The 26,006-nt window shown below is 49.9% G+C and overlaps 1 protein-coding gene across 1 annotated transcript in view; it reads left to right on the forward strand.

The window, feature by feature from the left end:
• Positions 1-21,515: 21,515 nt before the first annotated feature.
• Positions 21,516-26,006, forward strand: part of CMTM8 (CKLF like MARVEL transmembrane domain containing 8) — a 140,212-nt gene continuing 135,721 nt past the window's right edge. The window contains exons 1-2 of the mRNA XM_063922294.1: positions 21,516-22,020; positions 22,380-22,528. Of these exons, the coding sequence (XP_063778364.1) occupies positions 21,825-22,020; positions 22,380-22,528 (345 nt within the window). The 5' untranslated portion in view covers positions 21,516-21,824. The remainder of the gene's footprint in view (positions 22,021-22,379; positions 22,529-26,006) is intronic.

Below are 26,006 nucleotides of genomic sequence, written 5' to 3' on the forward strand. Positions count from 1 at the left end.
AGACGGTCTAAAGCACGCCATGAGTGGTAAGACATTTTGGTATACAAACAAGAAGAATTTTTTTTGTCTCATACAGTTAGTTACAGTGTTATGAGAGGGGGGGGGAGGGAGGGAATAACGGGGGAAGAATGGGTAAGAACTGCAAGGAAAGCAAAAAAATGCAGTAGTACATTAACAGGGGGGAACATGTGGCCTAACGCCACCACCACCTATGAACCTAGATGAGGAAAAAAAAAAGAAGAGACATATACAGATACAAATATGCCTACCAACAGTAGAGCAATTTAAACATGCATGGGATAGACATAAGGATATCCTTACAAAGAAATAAGGATCAAATAAGGTTAGTGTTAAAAAATAATATAAAAAAAAAAAATAAGGGGCAGACTAGATGGGCCAAGTGGTTCTTATCTGCCGACAAATTCTATGTTTCTATGTTTCTAACCATGTAAAGAAAACAGAGAACATATACGCATGAACTAAACCATGAGCACGGAGCCGGGACTCCAGCAATATAACTACTAACAGGGTAACTCACGTGACCGCATCAAAACGTATAGCTGAGGCCCATCCGTTAGAACGGTACAAAGTAACGTCTATATTCAAAGTCCAAATTCAAAGTGACGACTTCAGGCGACGAACCACTCCGATTGAAGAGTTGACTGTTTCTTGGATCCAGGCGGCATCGTGACAGGAATATCCCACTCCGATAGCAGCTTGACTCCAGCTTCCAACGAGGCAACTGTGTTGGATTTATTTTCATACGAGATGATGAGCTTTACCGGAAAACCCCATCGATAAGTAATCTCTTGGTCACGAAGCGCCAGGGTAACAGGGATAAACGATTGTCTTTTAGCCAAAGTCAAAGAAGAGAAATCCGGAAAAAGTTGTAATCCACCAAACATGTCAGAATCCGAGTCTCTTGCCGCCTTCAGGATGCGTTCTTTCGTCGTGAAGAAGTGCACTCTCATGAGCGTGTCTCGCGGGAGCAAGGGAGGAACCGAGCGCGGTTTAGGTAGTCTATGCATTCTGTCTATAAGCAGCTCCCTGGGGTCAGCCCGGGGCAAAAGCTTCCTAAATAACGCGGTGGCGTAGTCCTCCAGCTCAGAATTTAGCACGGAGTCGGGAATGCCTCGGATCTTGATATTATTACGCAGAGATCTGTCCTCGATATCCGCAATCTTAAGTTTAAACGCCTCAAGGTCACTCTGCTGTTGATCATGGGCTGCTATGAGGTCGTTGTGGGACGAGACCAATTCCTCGACTTTCCGTTCCAAGTGGTCGGTACGTTCCCCTATAGCATGCAACTCCGTCTTAACCTCTCGGACAGCCGCTGTGAGATCTTGCGTCAACTCTGTTTTAAACGCTGATAGAGCTTGATACAGAGTTTTGACCGTGAGAGGGGCGTCGGATTCCGGGTCAAAACCCGGGACAGAAGCAGGGCTGCAGGGAGGGTCTGTCGCAGTAGTGGCCACAGGGGACTTCCGTGCAGTAGAGGGGGCAGGAGCCGTTTTCTGAGATGGAAAAGATACTCTAGGAGGCAGCACCTCTTTAACCTTTTTCGGAGGCATTCTGAAGAGATGTAATTCCGTAGGCTAGGCAAGAGCGCTGGAGAGACCACGGATCCCGGAGAATATAAGGCGAAAGGTTAGGTAAGCATAAAGGCCAAAGGTGGTGGTTTGTAAACGGACTGGACTATATCAGAAGAACGGCATCACTAGAGGCCCGGCATCCGGTCATCACCCTCCAGCAGAGCCCATGGGGCAGGTCTCCAGCGAGCAAGGGAGAGGGGGAGCCAGGCACCCAGACAACAGGTAGCAGCACAGCATCACAGGGGTCGGGCAGACCGTGCCTCCCTGGGCAATCACTCTCCCCTCCAGGGAAATTCCTGCGTTACTGTGCAGGGTCAAAGAGCATGAGGGGGAGCCCTGAGAAGAAGCCAGTCCATCCACAGCTACAAGGGGGGGTAGGTGGCTAATAACAGGCCTCCACACTGGCAGGGCAAATCAGACGGGTGTGTGCAGCTAATTTAGGCCCCGGATCCCGGATCTGGTGTAGGCCTCAACTCCCTGGGGCCTCAAAAAAGCAGCAGACCCCTCGTTTTCCCTGTGGAGAGGCTATTTATGTGGCAGGGGGGCTCAGGAGGAACAGGCTGCGCCCGTGGGAGCGGGGGAATGCAGCCGACTGGCGGGCGGGTGTAGCAAGATGGCCGCCGCCATGAGGGGTGCAGGAGCAAGGAGGCCGCAGCCGCGGTTCCGGAGGGCAGGGAGCGGGAGTCTGATCCCCGCCGCCATCCCCGATGGTCTGGGGCAGGTAAGAGGCAGTGGATGGGCCGGTTTGGAGGCAGGGGGGAGTCGCCAGGGGTCCCGGTGCGGCCGCGTTCCGGTCCCGAAGCCCGCGCCCGGGCAGGCCCCAAACTCGAGGTCCTGGCTCCGGGACGCGACGTAGGCCTCAGCTCTAAAAAAGTGCCAGAGGGCACCACTCCAGCCTCTCCGGGTCTCGGACGTGATGGGCACCCGCCGGGGGAGAGAATCAGGGGGGAAAACCGGAGGAATATCTACTTTAAATGCAGGGCCGGCAGGAGCTCATGGAAGGCACGTCCTCTTAGGCTGCAGGTTAGGCCACGCCCCCAAGCCAATTCTTTTGGAAAGAAAATGGACAAGTCCGAAATTTGAACCTTTATGGATCCTAATTTTAGGCCCAAATTCAATACTGTTTGAAGGAAGTGAAGAAGACGGACCAAATGGAACTCCTCCGTAGGAGCAGTCCTGGCCTCACACCAAGAAACATATTTTCGCCATGTGCGGTGATAATGTTTCGATGTCACGTCCTTCCTAGCCTTAATCAGGGTAGGAATGACCTCCTCCGGGATACCTTTTTCCGCTAGGATCCGGCGTTCAACCGCCATGCCGTCAAATGCAGCCGCGTTAAGTCTGGGAACAGACAGGGCCCCTGTTGCAGTAGGTCCTGCCTTAGAGGAAGAGGCCACGGATCTTCTGTGAGCAACTCTTGCAGATCCGGATACCAAGTCCTTCGTGGCCAATCTGGAACAATGAGGATTGTTCTCACTCTTCTTTGCCTTATTATTCTCAACACCTTGGGTATGAGAGGCAAAGGAGGGAACACATAGACCGATCTGAACACCCATGGTGTCACCAGAGCGTCTACAGCTACCGCCTGAGGGTCTCTTGACCTGGCGCAATATCGATTTAGCTTTTTGTTGAGACGGGACGCCATCATGTCTATCTGAGGCAGTCCCCACCGACCCGCGATCTGTGCGAAGACTTCATGATGAAGTCCCCACTCTCCCGGATGCAGGTCGTGTCTGCTGAGGAAGTCCGCTTCCCAGTTGTCCACCCCCGGGATGAACACTGCCGACAGTGCGCCTACATGATTCTCCGCCCAGCGAAGAATCCTGGTTGCTTCTGCCATGGCCACTCTGCTCCTTGTGCCGCCTTGGCGGTTTACATGAGCCACTACTGTGACATTGTCCGACTGAATCAGAACCGGTTTGTCCCGTAGTAATGCCTCCGCTTGACATAGGCCGTTGTATATGGCCCTCAACTCCAGGACGTTGATGTGGAGACAAGTCTCCAGACTTGACCAGAGACCTTGGAAATTTTTTCCCAGTGTGACTGCTCCCCAACCTCGGATGCTTGCGTCCGTGGTCACCAGGATCCAGTCCTGAATGCTGAACCTGCGGCCTTCCAGGAGGTGAGCACTGTGCAGCCACCACAGGAGAGATATCCTGGCTCTGGGAGACAGGGTGATCCTTTGATGCATTTGTAAATGAGACCCGGACCATTTGGCCAGTAGGTCCCATTGAAAAGTCCTCGCATAGAACCTGCCGAAGGGGATGGCCTCGTACGATGCCACCATCTTCCTCAGGACAAGTGTGCAGTGAAGCACTGAAACCTTTTTTGGCTTTATCAGGTTCCTGACCAGAGCTATGAGCTCCTGAGCCTTTTCCATCGGAAGAAAAACCTTTTTCTGGTTTGTGTCCAGAATCAGGCCCAAAAAGGTCAGACGCGTTGTAGGAACCAGCTGAGACTTCGGAATATTGAGAATCCAGCCGTGCTGTTGCAACGTCCTCACAGACAGTGACACGCTGTCCAGTAACTTCTCTCGAGATCTCGCCTTTATGAGGAGATCGTCCAAGTATGGGATAATTGTGACACCCTGCTTGCGGTCATCATTTCCGCCATTACCTTGGTGAAAATTCTCGGGGCAGTGGAAAGCCCAAACGGCAACGTCTGAAATTGGTAATGACAGTCCTGTACCACAAATCTCAGGAACGCCTGGTGAGGAAGAAAAATCAGAACATGAAGGTAAGCATCCTTTATGTCCAGGGAAACCATCCAATCCCCGCCCCCTCCAGGCTGGCGATGACCGCTCTGAGCGATTCCATCTTGAACTTGAACTTATTCAAGTACAGGTTCAGGGATTTCAGATTCAAAATGGGTCTGACCGAACCGTCCGGTTTCGGACCACAAACAGGGTTGAGTAATACCCCTTTCCTTGCTGGAGAAGAGGAACTTTGACTATCACCTGTTGCAGATACAATTTTTGAATTGCAGTTAACACTAACTCCCTTTCTGACAGAGAAGCTGGCAGAGCCGATTTGAAAAACCGGCGAGGAGGCATCTCTTCGAATTCCAGCCTGTATCCCTGAGAAACAATCTCTATTGCCCAGGGATCCACCTGTGAGTGAACCCAGACGTGGCTGAAAAATCGAAGACGTGCCCCCACTTGAGCTGACCCCCCCAGGGAAGCCCCAGCGTCATGCGGTGGATTTTGCAGACGTAGGGGAGGACTTCTGCTCCTGGGAACTAGCTGTGTGCAGCTTTTTTCCCTTGCCTTTACCTCTGGCAAGAAAGGACGATCCCCGTACCTTTTTGCTTTTATTTGAACGAAAGGACTGCATTTGGTAATGAGGTGCCTTCTTAGTATGTTGTGGGGGAACATAAGGTAAAAAATTCGATTTACCAGCCGTAGCAGTAGAGACAAGGTCCGAGAGGCCTTCTCCAAACAACTCCTCCCCCTTGTAAGGCAACGACTCCATATGCCGCTTTGAGTCGGAATCCCCCGTCCACTGTCGGGTCCACAAGAGTCGCCTAGCAGAAATAGACATAGCATTTATTCTGGAGCTTAGTAAACAAATGTCTCTTTGAGCATCCCTCATATATAACGCAGCATCCTTGATATGCTCTAGGGTCATTAGAATGGTATCCTTATCTAGGATCTCAATCTCCGTAGACAAGGAATCTGTCCATGCTGCGACAGCACTACAAACCCAGGCCGATGCCATAGCCGGCCTAACAATAGTACCAGAATGTGTGTAAATGTACTTCATGGTAACTTCCTGCTTATGATCTGCAGGATCCTTGAGGGTAGCAGTATCCTGGGAAGGCAGTGCCACCTTCTTGGATAAGCGTGTCAACGCCTTGTCTACTTTAGGCGAAGATTCCCATCGTATCCTGTCCTTTTGTGGGAAAGGATACGCCATAAGAATCCTTTTGGGAACTTGTAGTCTCCTGTCTGGAGATTCCCAAGCCTTTTCGCACAATTCGCTTAGCTCAAATGAGGACGGAAAGGTGATCTCAGGCTTTTTCTCGTTATACATGTGTACCCTCGTGTCAGGTACAGGGGGTTCCTCAGTGATATGCAAAACCTCTTTAATAGCAATGATCATGTAACGAATACCTTTAGCCTCTTTTGGCTGTAATTTTGCATCCTCATAGTCGACACTGGAATCTGAATCCGTGTCTGTATCTGTGTCAGTGATCTGGGATAATGTGCGTTTCTGAGACCCAGAAGGTCCCGGTACCACTGGGACAGGCATGGTCTGACTACCTGACTGATCCCTAGCCTCAGTCTTGTCTAATCTCTTATGCAATAAATTTACATTAGCATTCAAGACATTCCACATACCCATCCAGTCTGGTGTCGGCGTTGCCGACGGCGACCTGACAGTCATGCACTCCCCCTCCTCCTTAGGCGAGCCTTCATCGTCAAACATGTCGACACACGCGTACCGACACACTCCACACACACAGGGAAACTCTTTTCTGAAGACAGGTTCCCCTTTAGGCCCTTTGGAGAGACAGACAGAGAGAGAGTATGCCAGCACACACCCCAGCGCTATATGACCCCGGAGAAAAACACAGAATGTTTACCCAGTAGCGCTGCTGTAATATATAATCGCCAATTATGTGCCCCCCCTCTACTTTAAAACCCTCTTTCACCGTGTGTCAAGCAGGGGAGAGTCCGGGGAGCTTCCTCTCAGCGGTGCTGTGGAGAGAAAATGGCGCTGGTGAGTGCTGAGGGAGAAGCCCCGCCCCCTCGGCGGCGGGCTTCTGTCCCACTCAAACTTTGTAAAACATGGCGGGAGCTCTTTTATATACATGTACAGTGCCCACCTGTACATGTATATAGGTCATTTTGCCATAGGAGAGGTATTTATTGCTGCCCAGGGCGCCCCCCCCCCCCCCCCTGCGCCCTGCACCCTTACAGTGACCGGAGTGTGTGAGGTGTATGGGAGCAATGGCGCACAGCTGCAGTGCTGTGCGTTACCTCAGTGAAGCACCCGAAAGGCTTCTGCCACCTCAGAGTCTTCTTTCTTCTTTTCTTCCGGCTCTGTGAGGAGAACGGCGGCGCGGCTCTGGGATGAACGCCCAGGACGAACCTGTGTTCCACTCCCTCTGGAACTAATTGTGTCCAGTAGCCGAGAAGCAGAGCCTATCATTTAAGTAGATCTGCTCCTCTCTCCTCAGTCCCTCGATGCAGGGAGTCTGTTGCCAGCAGTGCTCCCTGAAAGTAAGAAAAAACCTAACAAATATGCTTTCTTAGCAGGAAACTCAGGAGAGCTCCCTGCAGTGCACCCATCTCTTCTGGGCACAGTCTAAAACTGAGGTCTGGAGGAGGGGCATAGAGGGAGGAGCCAGTGCACACCCAGAGTCTAAAGTCTTTCTTAAAGTGCCCATGTCTCCTGCGGAGCCCGTCTATCCCCATGGTCCTTACGGAGTCCCAGCATCCTCTAGGACGTTAGAGAAAAGTATTATCATAAACCTGATTTGCAGGATAATGGGTACATAGAAATGACTTGTAGTTAAGATATATAACACTGATCTCAGATTCGTACATTATTATCTAGTTATCAGATTAAGAGTAAGATATACTAACATGAAACTGCAGCCAAAATTCCAAAATAGTTTTTGCCGCATTACCCATATGTACCAAACTGTAGAACGTGATATATTAACACGCTGTCCATGCGAAGTCCCAGGCAGATTTGTTTTTAGATGGAGGGTACCCAACCGCCGGACACTGGACTTCAATGAGGGGCAGAAGAGGCGAGTGCTGCGCTCTCCTCCCCTCTCCTTGGACATGAGCAGCCGCGGCAGAAGCCCAGCAGCGGTGAGCACTAATGGAGCATTAAGTCACATGTAACTGGCATAGGCATTATGTGTACCTGACACTCTACTGGGGGCATTATGTGTATCTGGCACTATACTGGGGGCATTATGTGTAATTGGCACTACTGGGAGCATTATATGTAACTGGCACTGTACTGTGGGCATTATGTGTAACTGGCACTATACTGGGGTATTATGTGTATCTGGCACTATACTTGAGGCATTATGTGTAACTGGCACTACTGGGGTCATTATGTGTATCTGGCACTATACTGGGGCATTATGGGTATCTGGCACTAAACTGTGGGCATTATGTGTATCTGGCACTAGACTGGTGGCATTATGGGTATATGGCACTATACTGGGGGCATTATGCGAGACTGGCACTATACTGAAGGTATTATGTGTATCTGGCACTACCGGGGGCATTGTGTGTATCTGGCACTATACTGGGGGCATTACCTGTATCTGGCACTATACTAGGGGCATTATGTATAAGGGAAATTACTAGGGCAGTATGTGTAGGCAGCTATTACTGTGGCCATTATGTGTAAGAAGCACTACTGTGGGCATTATGTGTAAGGCTAATTTTGTGTGTGTGTGTGCGGGCGTGGAGGGTGTGTGTGAAAATATATATATATATATATATATATATATATATTTATAGTCCTCCAAATCAGTCGGCACTCAAGTAGAAAAGCAGCGTCCCCTGGTGCCTGAATCCTATTGCACATAGTATTCCAACATCGGTACAAACGGCACTCTTAGGGTTCTATATATGCAAAAAAACTGGTCCATTTATTCGTGACGTTTCGGAGCAAAGCTCCTTCTTCCAGACAGCACCAGATCAAAATAACATACAAACACTTACCCCTTCAAATACCCCACCGATCAGCGCCGTTTGCGGCACCTGGCCGCACCTGGAGTCCGGCTCCAACCATTGCGACGTACTTCCGGGCGGATACTTCCGTCCGTTGCCATGGTGACACCCCGGTTTGCGTTCCAACCCGAAGGTCGCCATGGAGACACAGACCTATAAGTTTATGATTCAGGAATTCATGCTTTGGAGGTTCTAATTATATATAATGCAACTGCATGTGAGTGTACTATATAAGATAGGCTCCTAGTGGGTGTATTTTAGATGTATGTTAGATGTATTTTAGATGTTAGATGTTATGATTAATGTTTGGTTTCATGTTGTTTCAGCTGTCCGTTCCCTGCTCTATATGGACGCTGGGAGCCTGTGTCTCCATGGCGACCTTCGGGTTGGAACGCAAACCGGGGTGTCACCATGGCAACGACCGGAAGTATACTCCCGGAAGTACGTCGCCACGGTTGGAGCCGGACTCCAGGTGCGGCCAGGTGCAGCAAACGGCGCTGATTGGTGGGGTATTTGAAGGGGTAAGTGTTTGTATGTTATTTTGATCTGGTGCTGTCTGGAAGGGAAAATGCGATAAAACCCCCGTTTTCGGGGTTTTATCGCATTTTATTATGTACTATCACTTGACCACCGCGTTTTCACCGATGAGGGTATCGCCATATCTGGATGGCGATACCCTATAGAAGCCTATGGGCTTCTCTTCGCCGGCCGCCGCAACCCGCTGCAGACGCCGACCCCCGTCCATCCCAGCATACCTTCCTCCAGGAAGCCTGGACCCGGAAGGTAATCTCCTCCGCCCCCTAGCAACGCAGTTGGAGGTCCTTCCGGCTGCAGAGGGGAGGAGGAGGCGCCGGGGACAGCCTGCTGCCTGCTTCCCGGCAGGGGAGCAGGTGAAGATCCCGGGGAGGTGACGGAGACCACCCGCAGACCACCTCACAGGTATCGCGGGGGGCCTCTGTCACCGCACTGCGATATTGATCGCATGTTAGTACATATGCGATCAACATCGCTGCGATAGGTGGCGAGGGCGGCGATGTATGTTGATACATACCGCCCTCAGAGTACTAGTAGGCCTGGAGCCTGCCCTGCACCCGATACCCAAGTGACACTACTGTCAATGTGTACTTACTGTATACAACATGTGATTCAGGGAGACATTAATAAAAGCTTGGAAAGAGATAAACTACCAATCAGGTCCTGATATTTTTAAAGCCTGTAAAATGACAGTTGGCAGCTATTTGGTTAATATTATAACTGGGGGATTCCCATGCATCAATCTCCACATAAATGTGTATATAAAATCTAATCCAATGTCTACAACTGTTGAACATCATTCCTAATTTGGGATGCCGGTGGTCATGTGACCGGCGCAGTAATGCCGACAACACTCAGGAGACCGGCGCCGGATCACCAACAGCCGATATGCCGAAGGTGAGTCTCGGGGTTTAGGATTAGGTTTAGGGCCCGCGGGGGTTAAGGTTAGGAACTGGGGGGTGGTTAGCCATAGCCGCCACCCCCCGAGGGATAGTCGTAGCCACCACCCTCCGAGGGTTAGGGACAGGTGGGTACAGAAATACTTATCCCCTCCGACGTCGGGATCTTCACAGTCAAGATGCTGCTGTTAGTCATGTGACTGCCGGCATTTCGTATGTATTCCCTTAATATATCTGGGGGCCCATTTATCAAGAATCACATTTGCAATGCGATCTAGGCGCAGTATTAGTGCCCATTGTAGGATATGATTCTTACGGCCGGATGTATCGTTGCACACCCACAGGGACAGGGGTCGTCTGTTCAATGTGTTCAGCATGTTGCAGGGGCTCTTGCACATGGGTGGTCCCGCTGACCGCACATCCACGGTGGCCATTGCTGGTGAGAGTTTCGGGGATCGGTCGGCTAATTATGCCCATAGGGTACCCATGGCACGCACCCATTTCCATGGAAATGCACGGTTTCCCTATTCTTTGTGGTACCGTACCAGCCCACCTGCCCATCGGCCCTTCTGGTATATGCCAGAATTGCCAGATGGGCAGTCTGGACCTGCGGCATCCCCAAACACCAACAACCCCCCCAACACAAAAAAAATAAGAATTTACTTACCGATAATTCTATTTCTCATAGTCCGTAGTGGATGCTGGGAACTCCGTAAGGACCATGGGGAATAGCGGCTCCGCAGGAGACTGGGCACAAAAAGTAAAAGCTTTAGACTAGCTGGTGTGCACTGGCTCCTCCCCCTATGACCCTCCTCCAAGCCTCAGTTAAGATACTGTGCCCGGACGAGCGTACATAATAAGGAAGGATCTTGAATCCCGGGTAAGACTCATACCAGCCACACCAATCACACCGTACAACTCGTGATCTGAACCCAGTTAACAGTATGATAACCGTAGGAGCCTCTGAAAAGATGGCTTCCAACAATAAACAACCCGATTTGTTTGTAACAATAACTATATACAAGTATTGCAGACAATCCGCACTTGGGATGGGCACCCAGCATCCACTACGGACTATGAGAAATAGAATTATCGGTAAGTAAATTCTTATTTTCTCTGACGTCCTAGTGGATGCTGGGAACTCCGTAAGGACCATGGGGATTATACCAAAGCTCCCAAACGGGCGGGAGAGTGCGGATGACTCTGCAGCACCGAATGAGAGAACTCCAGGTCCTCCTCAGCCAGGGTATCAAATTTGTAGAATTTAGCAAACGTGTTTGCCCCTGACCAAGTAGCTGCTCGGCAAAGTTGTAAAGCCGAGACCCCTCGGGCAGCCGCCCAAGATGAGCCCACCTTCCTTGTGGAATGGGCTTTTACAGATTTTGGCTGTGGCAGGCCTGCCACAGAATGTGCAAGTTGAATTGTACTACAAATCCAACGAGCAATCGTCTGCTTAGAAGCAGGAGCACCCAGCTTGTTGGGTGCATACAGTATAAACAGCTAGTCAGATTTTCTGACTCCAGCCGTCCTGGAAACATATATTTTCAGGGCCCTGACTACGTCCAGCAACTTGGAGTCCTCCAAGTCCCTAGTAGCCACAGGTACCACAATAGGTTGATTCATGTGAAACGCTGAAACCACCTTAGGGAGAAATTGAGGACGAGTCCTCAATTCCGCCCTATCCGAATGAAATATCAGGTAAGGGCTTTTATAGGATAAAGCCGCCAATTCTGATACGCGCCTGGCTGAAGCCAGGGCCAACAGCATTACCACTTTCCATGTGAGATATTTCAAATCCACTGTGGCAAGTGGTTCAAACCAATGTGATTTTAGGAACCCTAAAACTACATTGAGATCCCAAGGTGCCACTGGAGGCACAAAAGGAGGCTGTATATGCAGTACCCCTTTGACAAACGTCTGAACTTCAGGCACTGAAGCCAGTTCTTTCTGGAAGAAGATCGACAGGGCCGAAATTTGAACCTTAATGGATCCTAATTTTAGGCCCATAGACAATCCTGCTTGCAGGAAATGTAGGAAACGACCCAGTTGAAATTCCTCCGTAGGGGCCTTCTTGGCCTCACACCACGCAACATATTTTCGCCAAATGCGATGATAATGTTTTGCAGTTACATCCTTCCTGGCCTTGATCAGGGTAGGGATGACTTCATCTGGAATGCCTTTTTCCTTCAGGATCCGGCGTTCAACCGCCATGCCGTCAAACGCAGCCGCGGTAAGTCTTGGAACAGACAAGGTCCCTGCTGGAGCAGGTCCTTCCTTAGAGGTAGAGGCCACGGGTCCTCCGTGAGCATCTCTTGCAGCTCCGGGTACCAAGTTCTTCTTGGCCAATCCAGAGCCACGAGTATCGTTCTTACTCCTCTCCTTCTTATGATTCTCAGTACTTTTGGTATGAGAGGAAGAGGAGGGAACACATATACCGACTGGAACACCCACGGAGTTACCAGAGCGTCCACCGCTATTGCCTGAGGGTCCCTTGACCTGGCGCAATATCTGTCCAGTTTCTTGTTGAGACGGGACGCCATCATGGCCACCTTTGGTTTTTCCCAACGGTTTACAATCACTTGGAAGACTTCTGGATGAAGTCCCCACTCCCCCGGGTGGAGGTCGTGTCTGCTGAGGAAGTCTGCTTCCCAGTTGTCCACTCCCGGAATGAACACTGCTGACAGTGCTATCACATGATTTTCCGCCCAGCGGAGAATCCTTGCAGCTTCTGCCATTGCCCTCCTGCTTCTTGTGCCGCCCTGTCTGTTTACGTGGGCGACAGCCGTGATGTTGTCCGACTGGATCAATACCGGTTGACCCTGAAGCAGAGGCCTTGCTTGACTTAGGGCATTGTAAATGGCCCTTAGCTCTAGGATATTTATGTGAAGAGACGTTTCCATGCTCGACCACAAGCCCTGGAAATTTCTTCCCTGTGTGACTGCTCCCCAGCCTCTCAGGCTGGCATCCGTGGTTACCAGCATCCAATCCTGAATGCCGAATCTGCGTCCCTCTAGAAGATGAGCCTTCTGTAACCACCACAGGAGAGATACCCTTGTCCTTGGAGATAGGGTTATCCGCTGATGCATCTGAAGATGCGATCCGGACCATTTGTCCAGCAGATCCCACTGAAAAGTTCTTGCATGGAATCTTCCGAATGGAATCGCTTCGTAAGAAGCCACCATTTTCCCCAGGACTCTCGTGCACTGATGCACTGACACTTGTCCTGGTTTTAGGAGGTTCCTGACTAGCTCGGATAACTCCCTGGCCTTCTCCTCCGGGAGAAACACCTTTTTCTGGACTGTGTCCAGAATCATCCCTAGGAACAGTAGACGTGTTGTTGGAATCAGCTGTGATTTTGGGATATTTAGAATCCACCCGTGCTGACGTAGCACTACCTGAGATAGTGCTACTCCGACCTCTAACTGTTCCCTGGACCTTGCCCTTATCAGGAGATCATCCAAGTAAGGGATAATTAATACGCCTTTTCTTCGAAGAAGAATCATCATTTCGGCCATTACCTTGGTAAAGACCCGTGGTGCCGTGGACAATCCAAACGGCAGCGTCTGAAACTGATAATGACAGTTTTGTATCACAAACCTGAGGTACCCTTGGTGAGAAGGGTAGATTGGGACATGGAGATAAGCATCCTTGATGTCTAGAGATACCATATAGTCCCCTTCTTCCAGGTTCGCTATCACTGCTCTGAGTGACTCCATCTTGAATTTGAACCTTTTTATGTAAGTGTTCAAAGATTTTAGATTTAAAATTGGTCTCACCGAGCCATCCGGCTTCGGTACCACAAACAGCGTGGAATAATACCCCTTTCCCTGTTGTAGGAGGGGTACCTTGATTATCACCTGCTGGGAATACAGCTTGTGAATAGCTTCCAATACTGCCTCCCTGTCGGAGGGAGACGTTGGTAGAGCAGACTTCAGGAACCGGCGAGGGGGAGACGTCTCGAATTCCAATTTGTACCCCTGTGATACTACCTGCAGGATCCAGGGGTCCACTTGCGAGTGAGCCCACTGCGCGCTGAAATTCTTGAGACGGCCCCCCACCGTGCCCGAGTCTGCTTGCAGAGCCCCAGCGTCATGCTGAGGACTTGGCAGAAGCGGGGGAGGGCTTCTGCTCCTGGGAAGAGGCTGCATGGTGCAGTCTTTTTCCCCTTCCTCTGCCCCGGGGCAGGAACGAGCGGCCTTTTTCCCTCTTGCCCTTATAGGGACGAAAGGACTGGGTTTGAAAAGACGGTGTCTTTTTCTGCTGAGAGGTGACCTGGGGTAAAAAGGTGGATTTTCCAGCCGTTGCTGTGGCCACCAGGTCCGATAGACCGACCCCAAATAACTCCTCCCCTTTATACGGCAATACTTCCATATGTCGTTTGGAATCCGCATCACCTGACCACTGTCGCGTCCATAACGTTCTTCTGGCAGAAATGGACATCGCACTTACTCTAGATGCCAGGGTGCAAATATCCCTCTGTGCATCTCGCATATATAGTAATGCATCCTTTAAATGCTCTATAGTTAATAATATACTGTCCCTATCCAGGGTATCAATATTTTCAGTCAGGGAATCCGACCAAGCCACTCCAGCGCTGCACATCCAGGCTGAGGCGATCGCTGGTCGCAGTATAACACCGGTATGTGTGTATATACCTTTTAAGATATTTTCCAGCCTTCTATCAGCTGGTTCCTTGAGAGCGGCCGTATCAGGAGACGGTAACGCCACTTGTTTTGATAAGCGTGTGAGCGCCTTATCTACCCTAGGGGGTGTTTCCCAACGTGCCCTAACCTCTGGCGGGAAAGGGTATAGTGCCAATAATTTATTAGAAATCAGCAGTTTTTTATCGGGGGAAACCCACGCTTTATCACACACCTCATTTAATTCATCTGACTCAGGAAAAACCACTGGTAGTTTTTTCACACCCCACATAATACCCTTTTTTGTGGTACTTGTAGTGTCAGAAATGTTCAATGCCTCCTTCATTGCCGTGATCATGTAACGTGTGGCCCTACTGGACATTACGTTTGTCTCGTCACCGTCGACACTGGATTCAGTATCCGTGTCAGGGTCTGTGTCGACCATCTGAGGTAACGGGCGTTTTAGCGCCCCTGACGGTGTCTGAGACGCCTGAACAGGCACTAATTGATTTGTCGGCTGTCTCATGTCGTCAACAGTTTTTTGCAAAGTGCTGACATTGTCACGTAATTCTTTAATTACTACCATCCAGTCAGGTGTCGACTCCCTAGGGGGTGACATCACTAACACAGGCAATTGCTCTGCTTCCACATCATTTTCCTCCTCATACATGTCGACACAATCGTACCGACACCCAGCACACACACAGGGAATGCTCTGATAGAGGACAGGACCCCACTAGCCCTTTGGGGAGACAGAGGGAGAGTTTGCCAGCACACACCAGAGCGCTATATATATACAGGGATAACCTTATATAAGTGTTACTCCCTGTTATAGCTGCCGTATTTATATATTAGCTGCCAATAGTGCCCCCCTCTCTGTTTTACCCTGTTTCTGTAGTGCAGGACTGCAGGGGAGAGTCAGGGAGCCGTCCTTCCAGCGGAGCTGTGAAAGAAAATGGCGCTTGTGTGCTGAGGAGAAAGGCTCCGCCCCCTTCACGGCGGCCTTTTCTCCCGCTTTTTTCAGGAAACTGGCAGGGGATAAATGCATCCATATAGCCCAGGAGCTATATGTGATGCATTTTTTTTTAGCCATATAAGGTTTTTATATCGTTTTTATTGCGTCTCAGGGCGCTCCCCCCCAGCGCCCTGCACCCTCAGTGACCGGAGTGTGAAGTGTGCTGAGAGCAATGGCGCACAGCTGCAGTGCTGTGCGCTACCTTATTTGAAGACAGGAACGTCTTCTGCCGCCGCTTTCTCCGGACCTCTTCGCTCTTCTGGCTCTGTAAGGGGGCCGGCGGCGCGGCTCCGGGACCCATCCAGGCTGAACCTGTGATCGTCCCTCTGGAGCTAATGTCCAGTAGCCAAGAAGCCCAATCCACTCTGCAGTCAGGTGAGTTCGCTTCTTCTCCCCTTAGTCCCACGATGCAGTGAGCCTGTTGCCAGCAGGACTCACTGAAAATAAAAAACCTATTTAAACTTTTACTTCTAAGCAGCTCAGGAGAGCCACCTAGCTTGCACCCTTCTCGTTCGGGCACAAAAATCTAACTGAGGCTTGGAGGAGGGTCATAGGGGGAGGAGCCAGTGCACACCAGCTAGTCTAAAGCTTTTACTTTTTGTGCCCAGTCTCCTGCGGAGCCGCTATTCCCCATGGTCCTTACGGAGTTCCCAGCATCCACTAGGACGTCAGAGAAAATAAGAATTTACTTACCGATAATTCTATTTCTCGGAGTCCGTAGTGGATGCTGGGGTTCCTGAAAGGACCATGGGGAATAGCGGCTCCGCAGGAGACAGGGCACAAAAAGTAAAGCTTTAGGATCAGGTGGTGTGCACTGGCTCCTCCCCCTATGACCCTCCTCCAAGCCTCAGTTAGGTACTGTGCCCGGACGAGCGTACACAATAAGGAAGGATTTATGAATCCCGGGTAAGACTCATACCAGCCACACCAATCACACTGTACAACCTGTGATCTGAACCCAGTTAACAGTATGATAACAGCGGAGCCTCTGAAAAGATGGCTCACAACAATAATAACCCGATTTTTGTAACTATGTACAAGTAATGCAGATAATCCGCACTTGGGATGGGCGCCCAGCATCCACTACGGACTCCGAGAAATAGAATTATCGGTAAGTAAATTCTTATTTTCTCTATCGTCCTAGTGGATGCTGGGGTTCCTGAAAGGACCATGGGGATTATACCAAAGCTCCCAAACGGGCGGGAGAGTGCGGATGACTCTGCAGCACCGAATGAGAGAACTCCAGGTCCTCCTTAGCCAGGGTATCAAATTTGAAGGATTTTACAAACGTGTTTGCCCCTGACTAAATAACCGCTCGGCAAAGTTGTAAAGCCGAGACCCCTCGGGCAGCCGCCCAAGATGAGCCCACCTTCCTTGTGGAATGGGCATTTACATATTTTGGCTGTGGCAGGCCTGCCACAGAATGTGCAAGCTGAATTGTATTACACATCCAACTAGCAAAAGTCTGCTTAAAAGCAAGAGCACCCAGTTTGTTGGGTGCATACAGGATAACAGCAAGTCAGTTTTCCTGACTCCAGCCGTCCTGGAACCTATATTTTCAGGGCCCTGACCACATCTAGCAACTTGGAGTCCTCCAAGTCCCTAGTAGGCGCAAGACACCACAATAAGCTGGTTCAGGTGAAACACTGACACCACCTTAGGGAGAGAACTGGGGACGAGTCCGCAGCTCTGCCCTGTCCGAATGGACAAACAGATATGGGCTTTTTTGAGAAAAAAACCACCAATTTGACACTCGCCTGGTCCAGGCCAGGTCCAAGAGCATGTTCACTTTTCATGTGAGATGCTTCAAATCCACAGATTTGACTGGTTTTAAACCAATGTGTTTTGAGGAATCCCAGAACTACGTTGAGATTCCACAGTGCCACTGGAGGCACAAAAGGGGGTTGTATATGCAATACTCCCTTGACAAACTTCTGGACTTCAGGAACTGAAGCCACTTCTTTCTGGAAGAAAAATCGACAGGGCCGAAATTTGAACCTTAATGGACCCCAATTTGAGGCTCATAGACACTCCTGTTTGCAAGAAATGCAGGAATCGACCGAGTTGAAATTTCTTCGTGGGGCCTTCCTGGCCTCACACCACGCAACATATTTTCGCCACATGTGGTGATAATGTTGTGCGGTCACCTCCTTTCTGGCTTTGACCAGGGTAGGAATGACCTCTTCCTGAATGCCTTTTCCCTTAGGATCCGGCGTTCCACCGCCATGCCGTCAAACGCAGCTGCGGTAAGTCTTGGAACAGACATGGTACTTGCTGAAACAAGTCCCTTCTTAGCGGCAGAGGCCATAAGTCCTCTGTGAGCATCTCTTGAAGTTCCGGGTACCAAGTCCTTCTTGGCCAATCCGGAGTCATGAGTATAGTTCTTACTCCTCTACGTCTTATAATTCTCAGTACCTTAGGTATGAAAAGCAGAGGATGGAACACATACACCGACTGGTACACCCACGGTGTTACCAGAACGTCCACAGCTATTGCCTGAGGGTCTCTTAACCTGGCGCAATACCTGTCCCGTTTTTTGTTCAGACGGGACGCCATCATGTCCACCTTTGGTAATTCCCAACGGTTTACAATTATGTGGAAAACTTCCCCATGAAGTTCCCACTCTGCCGGGTGGAGGTCGTGCCTACTGAGGAAGTCTGCTTCCCAGTTTCCATTCCCGGAATGAAACACTGCTGACAGTGCTATCACATGATTTTCCGCCCAGCGAAAAGTCCTTGCAGTTTTTGCCACTGCCCTCCTGCTTCTTGTGCCGCCCTGTCTATTTACGTGGGCGACTGCCGTGATGTTTTATCCCACTGGATCAATACCGGCTGACCTTGAAGCAGAGGTCTTGCTAAGCTTAGAGCATTATAAATTTACCCTTAGCTATATTTATGTGGAGAAAAATCTCCAGACTTGATCACACTCCCTGGAAATTTTTTCCTTGTGTGACTGCTCCCCAGCCTCTCGGGCTGGCCTCCGTGGTCACCAACATCCAAAACTGAATGCCGAATCTGCGGCCCTCTAGAAGATGAGCACTCTGTAACCACCACAGGAGAGACACCCTTGTCCTTGGATATAGGGTTATCCGCTGATGCATCTGAAGATGCGATCCGGACCATTTGTCCAGCAGATCCCACTGAAAAGTTCTTGCATGAAATCTGCCGACTGGAATTGCTTCGAAGGAAGTTACCATTTTTTTTACCATGGCCCTTGTGCAATGATGCACTGATTTTAGGAGGTTCCTGACTAGCTCGGATAACTCCCTGGCTTTCTCTTCCGGGAGAAACACCTTTTTCTGGACTGTGTCCAGAATCATCCCTAAGCACAGGAGACTTGTTGTCGGGATCAGCTGCGATTTTGGAATCTTTAGAATCCACCCCTGCTGTTGTAACAGTATCCGAGATAGTGCTACTCCGACCTCCAACTGTTCCCTGGACTTTGCCCTTATCAGGAGATCGTCCAAGTAAGGGATAATTAAGACGCCTTTTCTTCGAAGAAGAACCATCATTTCGGCCATTACCTTGGTAAAGACCCGGGGTGCCGTAGACAATCCAAACGGCAGCGTCTGAAACTGATAGTGACAGTTCTGTACCACGAACCTGAGGTACCCTTAGTGATAAGGGCAAATTTGGGACATGGAGGTAAGCATCCCTGATGTCTCGGGACACCAGATAGTCCCCTTCTTCCCGGTTCGTTATCACTGCTCTGAGTGACTCCATCTTGATTTGAACCTTTGTAAGTGTTCAAATTTTTTTAGATTTAGAATAGGTCTCACCTAGCCTTCTGGCTTCAGTACCACAATATAGTGTGGAATAATACCCCTTTTCTTGTTGTAGGAGGGGTAATTTAATTATCACCTGCTGGGAATACAGCTCGTGAATTTTTTCCCATACTGCCTCCTTGTCGGAGGGAGACCTTGGTAAAGCAGCCTTCAGGAGCCTGCGCAGGGGAAACGTCTCGACATTCCAAACTGTACCCCTGGGATACTACTTGTAGGATCCAGGGGTCCTGTACGGTCTCAGCGTCATGCTGAGAGCTTGTCAGAAGGGTTGGAACGCTTCTGTTCCTGGGAATGGGCTGCCTGCTGCAGTCTTCTTCCCTTTCCTCTATCCCTGGGCAGATATGACTCTTATAGGGACGAAAGGACTGAAGCTGAAAAGACGGTGTCTTTTTCTGCAGAGATGTGACTTAGGGTAAAAACGGTGGATTTTCCAGCAGTTGCCGTGGCCACCAGGTCCGATGGACCGACCCCAAATAACTCCTCTTCCTTTATACGGCAAAACACCTTTGTGCCGTTTGGAATCTGCATCACCTGACCACTGTCGTGTCCATAAACATCTTCTGGCAGATATGGACATCGCACTTACTCTTGATGCCAGAGTGCAAATATCCCTCTGTGCATCTCGCATATATAGAAATACATCCTTTAAATGCTCTATAGTCAATAAAATACTGTCCCTGTCAAGGGTATCAATATTTTTAGTCAGGGAATCCGACCAAGCCACCCCAGCTCTGCACATCCAGGCTGAGGCGATCGCTGGTCGCAGTATAACACCAGTATGTGTGTATATACTTTTTATGATATTTTTCCAGCCTCCTGTCAGCTGGCTCCTTGAGGACGGCCCTATCTATAGACGGTACCGCCACTTGTTCTGATAAGCGTGTGAGCGCCTTATCCACCCTAAGGGGTGTTTCCCAACGCGCCCTAACTTCTGGCGGGAAAGGGTATACCGCCCATATTTTCTATCGGGGGGAACCCACGCATCATCACACACTTCATTTAATTTATCTGATTCAGGAAAAACTACGGTAGTTTTTTCACATCCCACATAATACCCTCTTTTGTGGTACTTGTAGTATCAGAAATATGTAACACCTCCTTCATTGCCCTTAACGTGTGGCCCTAATAAGGAATACGTTTTTTAAAACCCCTGACGGTGTTTTTGAGACGTCTGGACCGGTACTAATTGTTTGTCGGCCGTCTCATGTCGTCAACCGACCTTGGCGCGTGTTGACATTATCACGTAATTCCCTAAATAAGCCATCCATTCCGGTGTCGACTCCCTAGAGAGTGACATCACCATTACAGGCAATTGCTCTGCCTCCTCACCAACATCGTCCTCATACATGTCGACACACACGTACCGACACACAGCACACACACAGGGAATGCTCTGATAGAGGACAGGACCTACTAGCCCTTTGGAGAGACAGAGGGAGAGTTTGCCAGCACACACCAAAAACGCTATAATTATATAGGGACAACCTTATATAAGTGTTTTCCCTTATAGCATCTTTTTTATATATTTCTAACGCCAAATTAGTGCCCCCCCTCTCTGTTTTAACCCTGTTTCTGTAGTGCAGTGCAGGGGAGAGCCTGGGAGCCTTCCCTCCAGCCTTTCTGTGAGGGAAAATGGCGCTGTGTGCTGAGGAGATAGGCCCCGCCCCTTTTTCGGCGGCCTCGTCTCCCGCTCTTAACGGATTCTGGCAGGGGTTAAATATCTCCATATAGCCCCCGGAGGCTATATGTGAGGTATTTTTAGCCAAAAAAGGTTTTCATTTGCCTCCCAGGGCGCCCCCCTCCCAGCGCCCTGCACCCTCAGTGACTGCCGTGTGAAGTGTGCTGAGAGGAAAATGGCGCACAGCTGCAGTGCTGTGCGCTACCTTAAGAAGACTGAGGAGTCTTCTGCCGCCGATTCTGGACCTCTTCTCGTTTCAGCATCTGCAAGGGGGCCGGCGGCGAGGCTCCGGTGACCATCCAGGCTGTACCTGTGATCGTCCCTCTGGAGCTAATGTCCAGTAGCCAAGAAGCCAATCCATCCTGCACGCAGGTGAGTTCACTTCTTCTCCCCTAAGTCCCTCGTTGCAGTGATCCTGTTGCCAGCAGGACTCACTGTAAAATAAAAAACCTAAGCTAAACTTTTCTAAGCAGCTCTTTAGGAGAGCCACCTAGATTGCACCCTTCTCGGCCGGGCACAAAAATCTAACTGAGGCTTGGAGGAGGGTCATAGGGGGAGGAGCCAGTGCACACCACCTGATCCTAAAGCTTTACTTTTTGTGCCCTGTCTCCTGCGGAGCCGCTATTCCCCATGGTCCTTTCAGGAACCCCAGCATCCACTAGGACGATAGAGAAAAAGGGTGTCTTCGGCGAATAAGCCGAATACTTTGCATTTTAAATACATGATTCTACTTGAGGGGAAATTTCGGGAAAATATCCCCAGCCTCCCGTGTGCTCCCAGTAACCAGGCGCTGGTAATAAGTGGAATCCTGAACAAGGAGGACTGACACCCGGGACCTTCATGTGTTAGTACCAGGGCCAGCACGCAGCGAGCAGTATACTCAGGAGCAGGGAGTCCCGGTTTTCCACCTCACCTGGACGTACAAATTGCAGCTCAGTCTGCCAGCGCCTAATGGAGACGTTGGAGCAGCCGAGTTATCATGGAGGGAGAAAGACCCCAGCGGTCTCTCCGGACCGACCGGTGCCCACCGCCAGCGCTGCGCGATAAGTGGCATCAGCCGCCCTCAGCCTGCTGGGACAAGCAGTTTATTATCACCCGCTCTCCCTTCCTGACCCCGGCAGCCGTCACCTTTACCTATGAAGAAGATGAGGAGGGCTATGAAAAGACGAAAAGAGGTATCCTCCATAGCGCTCCCTGTGTGTGTATAATGTGTGTCTCGCTGTGTGTAGGTGTATACAGTGCCAGCGACAGGAGCAGGGGAAGCACGACTCAGTCAGTACTAGGAACGCTGATGGCACCTGAGCACCGCCCTGCCCCTGCCCCTTGGCTGGGGGAGGAGGAGTGGGGACAGCTCTCTGCTCTAACTACTCTTTTGTGTGTGTGTCAGACGGAGGCATCAGCAGCGTGACACTGGGGCATAATTCTATACTAAGTTCTGCTACTCTGGGAGCGTCCCTGTATGTGTGCCCTCCGGGTACAGGGTCGGGCAAGAAGAGGGGTATGAGCGACGTCTAACTGCCTGGCATTCCTACAGGGGAGATGGCAGAGGAACGACCCAGGTCGCACACGGTCACCACCACCACCAGCTCTTACCACAGCGAGACGTTTTCCAGCAGTCCCAGCCTGTCCTATGACCGGAGCTTTCTTATCAGTGCCCCTGGCTTCCTGCTGCTGGCAGAGATAGTGAGTATGGCTGAGAGGAGGGAGTTGGCTGCTCATGCCCATGTACAAAGACCTTCCCTTTATTATGTTACCTTTCTCTGTGGGCTGTTTTATGGGATGTGTTGGTGTGTGTCTGCTGATTTCCAGGTAATGGATTATGAGAATGCCTAAAATACTCTAAAATCAATTATACCCTTTTCAGACAGAAACGTCTGAAATTCACGGGTTTTACCCTGCCATTCAGTGTGGGGTAGCTTTGCTGGACACAGCCCCCCTCCCCTTTAACACAGGGAAGCAAATCACCAGGTGAAGCAGTTCTTCCCGGTAATAATTAGATCAACCTGAGTATTTCTTCTGTGTGAAAGTGTCAACCCAAGTCAAAATTCCCGGGTCTCCGACCCTGGTAAATTCTTAGGTAGAGGTCCCGTGAATTTCAGCTAGAGTTGACATTTTCACATGGAAAACGACCTGGGTTGACCCGCCAAATTACAGAGTAGAAACCTCTGTGTGAAAGGGGTATAAATGATATACTGTATTTGGTTTAAGTCAGTGGCGTATCTAGGGTAGGGCGAGTGGGGCACGTGCCCTGGGCGCCTTGGCAGGCCCAGGAGAGGGGGGCGCCGCCGGCGACCAGGGCATCATGCCCCACTTGCCCCCGTCAACCCTAAATGTGAGGGGAGGAGAGCGCAGCGTCTCTCCCTCCCCTCACCGCCGCTGCCAGCACTAGCAGCGCTGCTGTGTCCGGTCTCCGGCGCTAGCCAATAAGAGCTTGCAGACCGGCTCCAGATTGGCTGCCGGTCCGCGAGCTCTGATTGGCTAGCGAACCGGCGCCAGACAGCCGCCGGAGACCTGGAGCGGTGAGGGGAAGGAGAGGCGCTGCGCTCTCCTCCCCTCACATAGAGCAAGTGGTGAGTGACGGGGGGGGGGGGCGGCGGCACAGTGGGGCATGTATCTGGCACCAAATGGGGCATATGTATCTGGCACTGTGGGGCAATGTATCTGGCACTGTGGGGCAATGTATCTGGCATTGTGCACTGAGGGGCATTGTATCTGGCACTGTGGGGCAATGTAACTGGCACTGTGGGCCATTTTCAGTGGCCACACCCCTTCTAGAGCGTGGCCACACCCCTTCTGGTGTGTGGCCATGCCCATTTTTACGCCGTGCACGCCTTACGCGCGCGCACATACTACTTTTGCTATGTTTTTTTTGGGGGGGGGGGGGGCGCTATTTTACATCTTGTCCTGGGCTCTAAAAACCATAGTTACGCCTCTGGTTTCAGTGAAAAGGCTCCTTATGAAATAGGTGATAGACTGACACAGCATTGGTTTGTCGAGAAACACAAATGGGCCGATTCCATTGTTTTACCCCGCAGCTACCACCTGGGGGGGGGGGGAAATGTGTGCTAAGTTAGCACTTTGGGTGTCCAAATGGGAGTTTGGATGCTCAAAGCAGGACTTTGGACGTTTTACTTGGATAAATCCTGTCTGTTTAGGTGCGACATGTCCGTCCAAACATCGGTTGAATTGAGACCATTGTTTGGTCATCTAAACAATCCTGTTTAGACAGGAAAATCAGACGCCCAAAACAATTGAATTCTCCCAAAGTGGTCAATGCAGAGTCGAATGGAGCGGTTTTGCCCTGTAGCTGGGTGCATGCATTTCTGGGCAGTTCAGAGTTTTAGGCAGTGAAGTACCTGGGCATTATTAATGTACGTAGGCACACAGTGTCAGACTGGGGCATGGAGGGCCCACCTGGGAAATGCAGTGGAAGGGGCACATGCTTAGGGGTGTGGCCAGCAACCACAGAGCTTAAGCTGACCATTAGAGAGTGCTTGGTCTAGGCCCCTTGATAAATATATATAGTGAATACTGCTAGTGCATGCACAAAAAAGTACCAGACTAATAACAGCAGTGCACTGTAGATAATACACCATAGTCCTGTGCAGTATAATGTAATATATATTTAAGTGCACAGTCTGGAACCTGTTACCTAGAGGAGAGGGTGGGCCCTACAAGAGCATTGCCCACCGGGATTTCCCCTGTACCCCTGTGGCCCAACCCAACCCTGTAGGCACAGTTTAGTGAATGCAAGTACAGACTAAATGTGCCAGTTTTCAGATGGATCTCTGGCACTAAGGATCGAGCTGGTGTAAGTTTGCAGGCAAGCATATGGCTAGAGGCATTGCTGTCAATGCATACAGGCATGCAAACCGCATTTTTATCTGTGCCTACAATGCAGGTGAAATTACAGCCGAATTGCATTCCATTCTGCATCAGACCCAAACTTTAATGTAAACAATTATTGTTTAGGTACATTATTTGATGTGTGTATTGACTTCTCTAGTATATGTCTGGTGATACTGTTCGCCAGAATTTTATATTTGGAGCAATAAAGGGTCTTTTTTTTTTTTTTTTTTTTTTTCACCTTTTTGCTAGAATCCATGTTCTGTGATGTGGTGTTTGTTTTAGTTATTTTTTAAAGAATTGTATACTGAAGGGCAGACAAATTAATCTGAAATGGTATTCTTTAGTTCTCACTATCAATACGCTTCAATTGTCCTATGCTGTCCTTTGAACAGATGCATAGAATACAGCAAAAAGATCCAAATTTTGTAGTTTTTTTTCTGTATGTGGGCTCCCACCTGACCAACCCACAGACCATGTGGCCAATTCTTGTAAACCTATATATATTTTCCAATAGGCTGCATCTTCTGTCTGGCCAGACATCACAACTGGATGGGCTGCCCAGATGAAATGAAATGTCCACCACCCATCTCAGATTTTTCAGATTATTATTTTTTTTAGTTAAGGGTAGATGTCAAAACAACTATTTTTGCCAAATATCTTGACTGTCTGACAATTTGTTAATTTAATAAATAGAAAAATCCATATTTAATCATTTTACTGATCGCAGCTTCTTTATTTGACGTATCACGGGTGTTTATTAAGGAATCACCATGACACTTGGACGCCTAAGGTAACTCTTCCTCCCGAATGCAAAAATCCAAATCAATTCACTTTATTTGCTTTACGTTTTGAGTTACGGTAAAAACGCACGTTTCTTCAAAAGACTTAGGGGTATATTCAATTGAAGTCGAAAACTGCCATCTGTCGAAAAGACGGCAGTTTTCGACTTTTTTTAGGTCGGAAGGGGTTCCAACCTATTCAATATTTTCGACAAGTTGAAAAATTCAACTTGTCGAAAAGCACATGGATCGGCGGAATAGCTGCCGATCCACATGCTTGTGTCGAAAACGGCCCCTTTTCGACCATCTCAGTCCGACATCAGAAGATGTCGGACTGAGATGTGGACCCAGGGGAGGATAGGGGGGAGAGCCGCAGGGAGACGGGGGACTGCCGCGGGCAGCCAGAGGAGATCAGCGATACAGCAGCGTCCACCCGGCTCCAGCAAGCTTGCTGGATCGGGTGGACACTGCCGTGAGGTCGGGCAGCTGTGTGACATCCATCTGTAGCGCTGATCTCCTCTGGCTGCCGGCGG

This window comes from Pseudophryne corroboree, chromosome 5 (assembly GCF_028390025.1).
Source record: "Pseudophryne corroboree isolate aPseCor3 chromosome 5, aPseCor3.hap2, whole genome shotgun sequence".
Lineage (NCBI taxonomy): Eukaryota > Metazoa > Chordata > Amphibia > Anura > Myobatrachidae > Pseudophryne > Pseudophryne corroboree.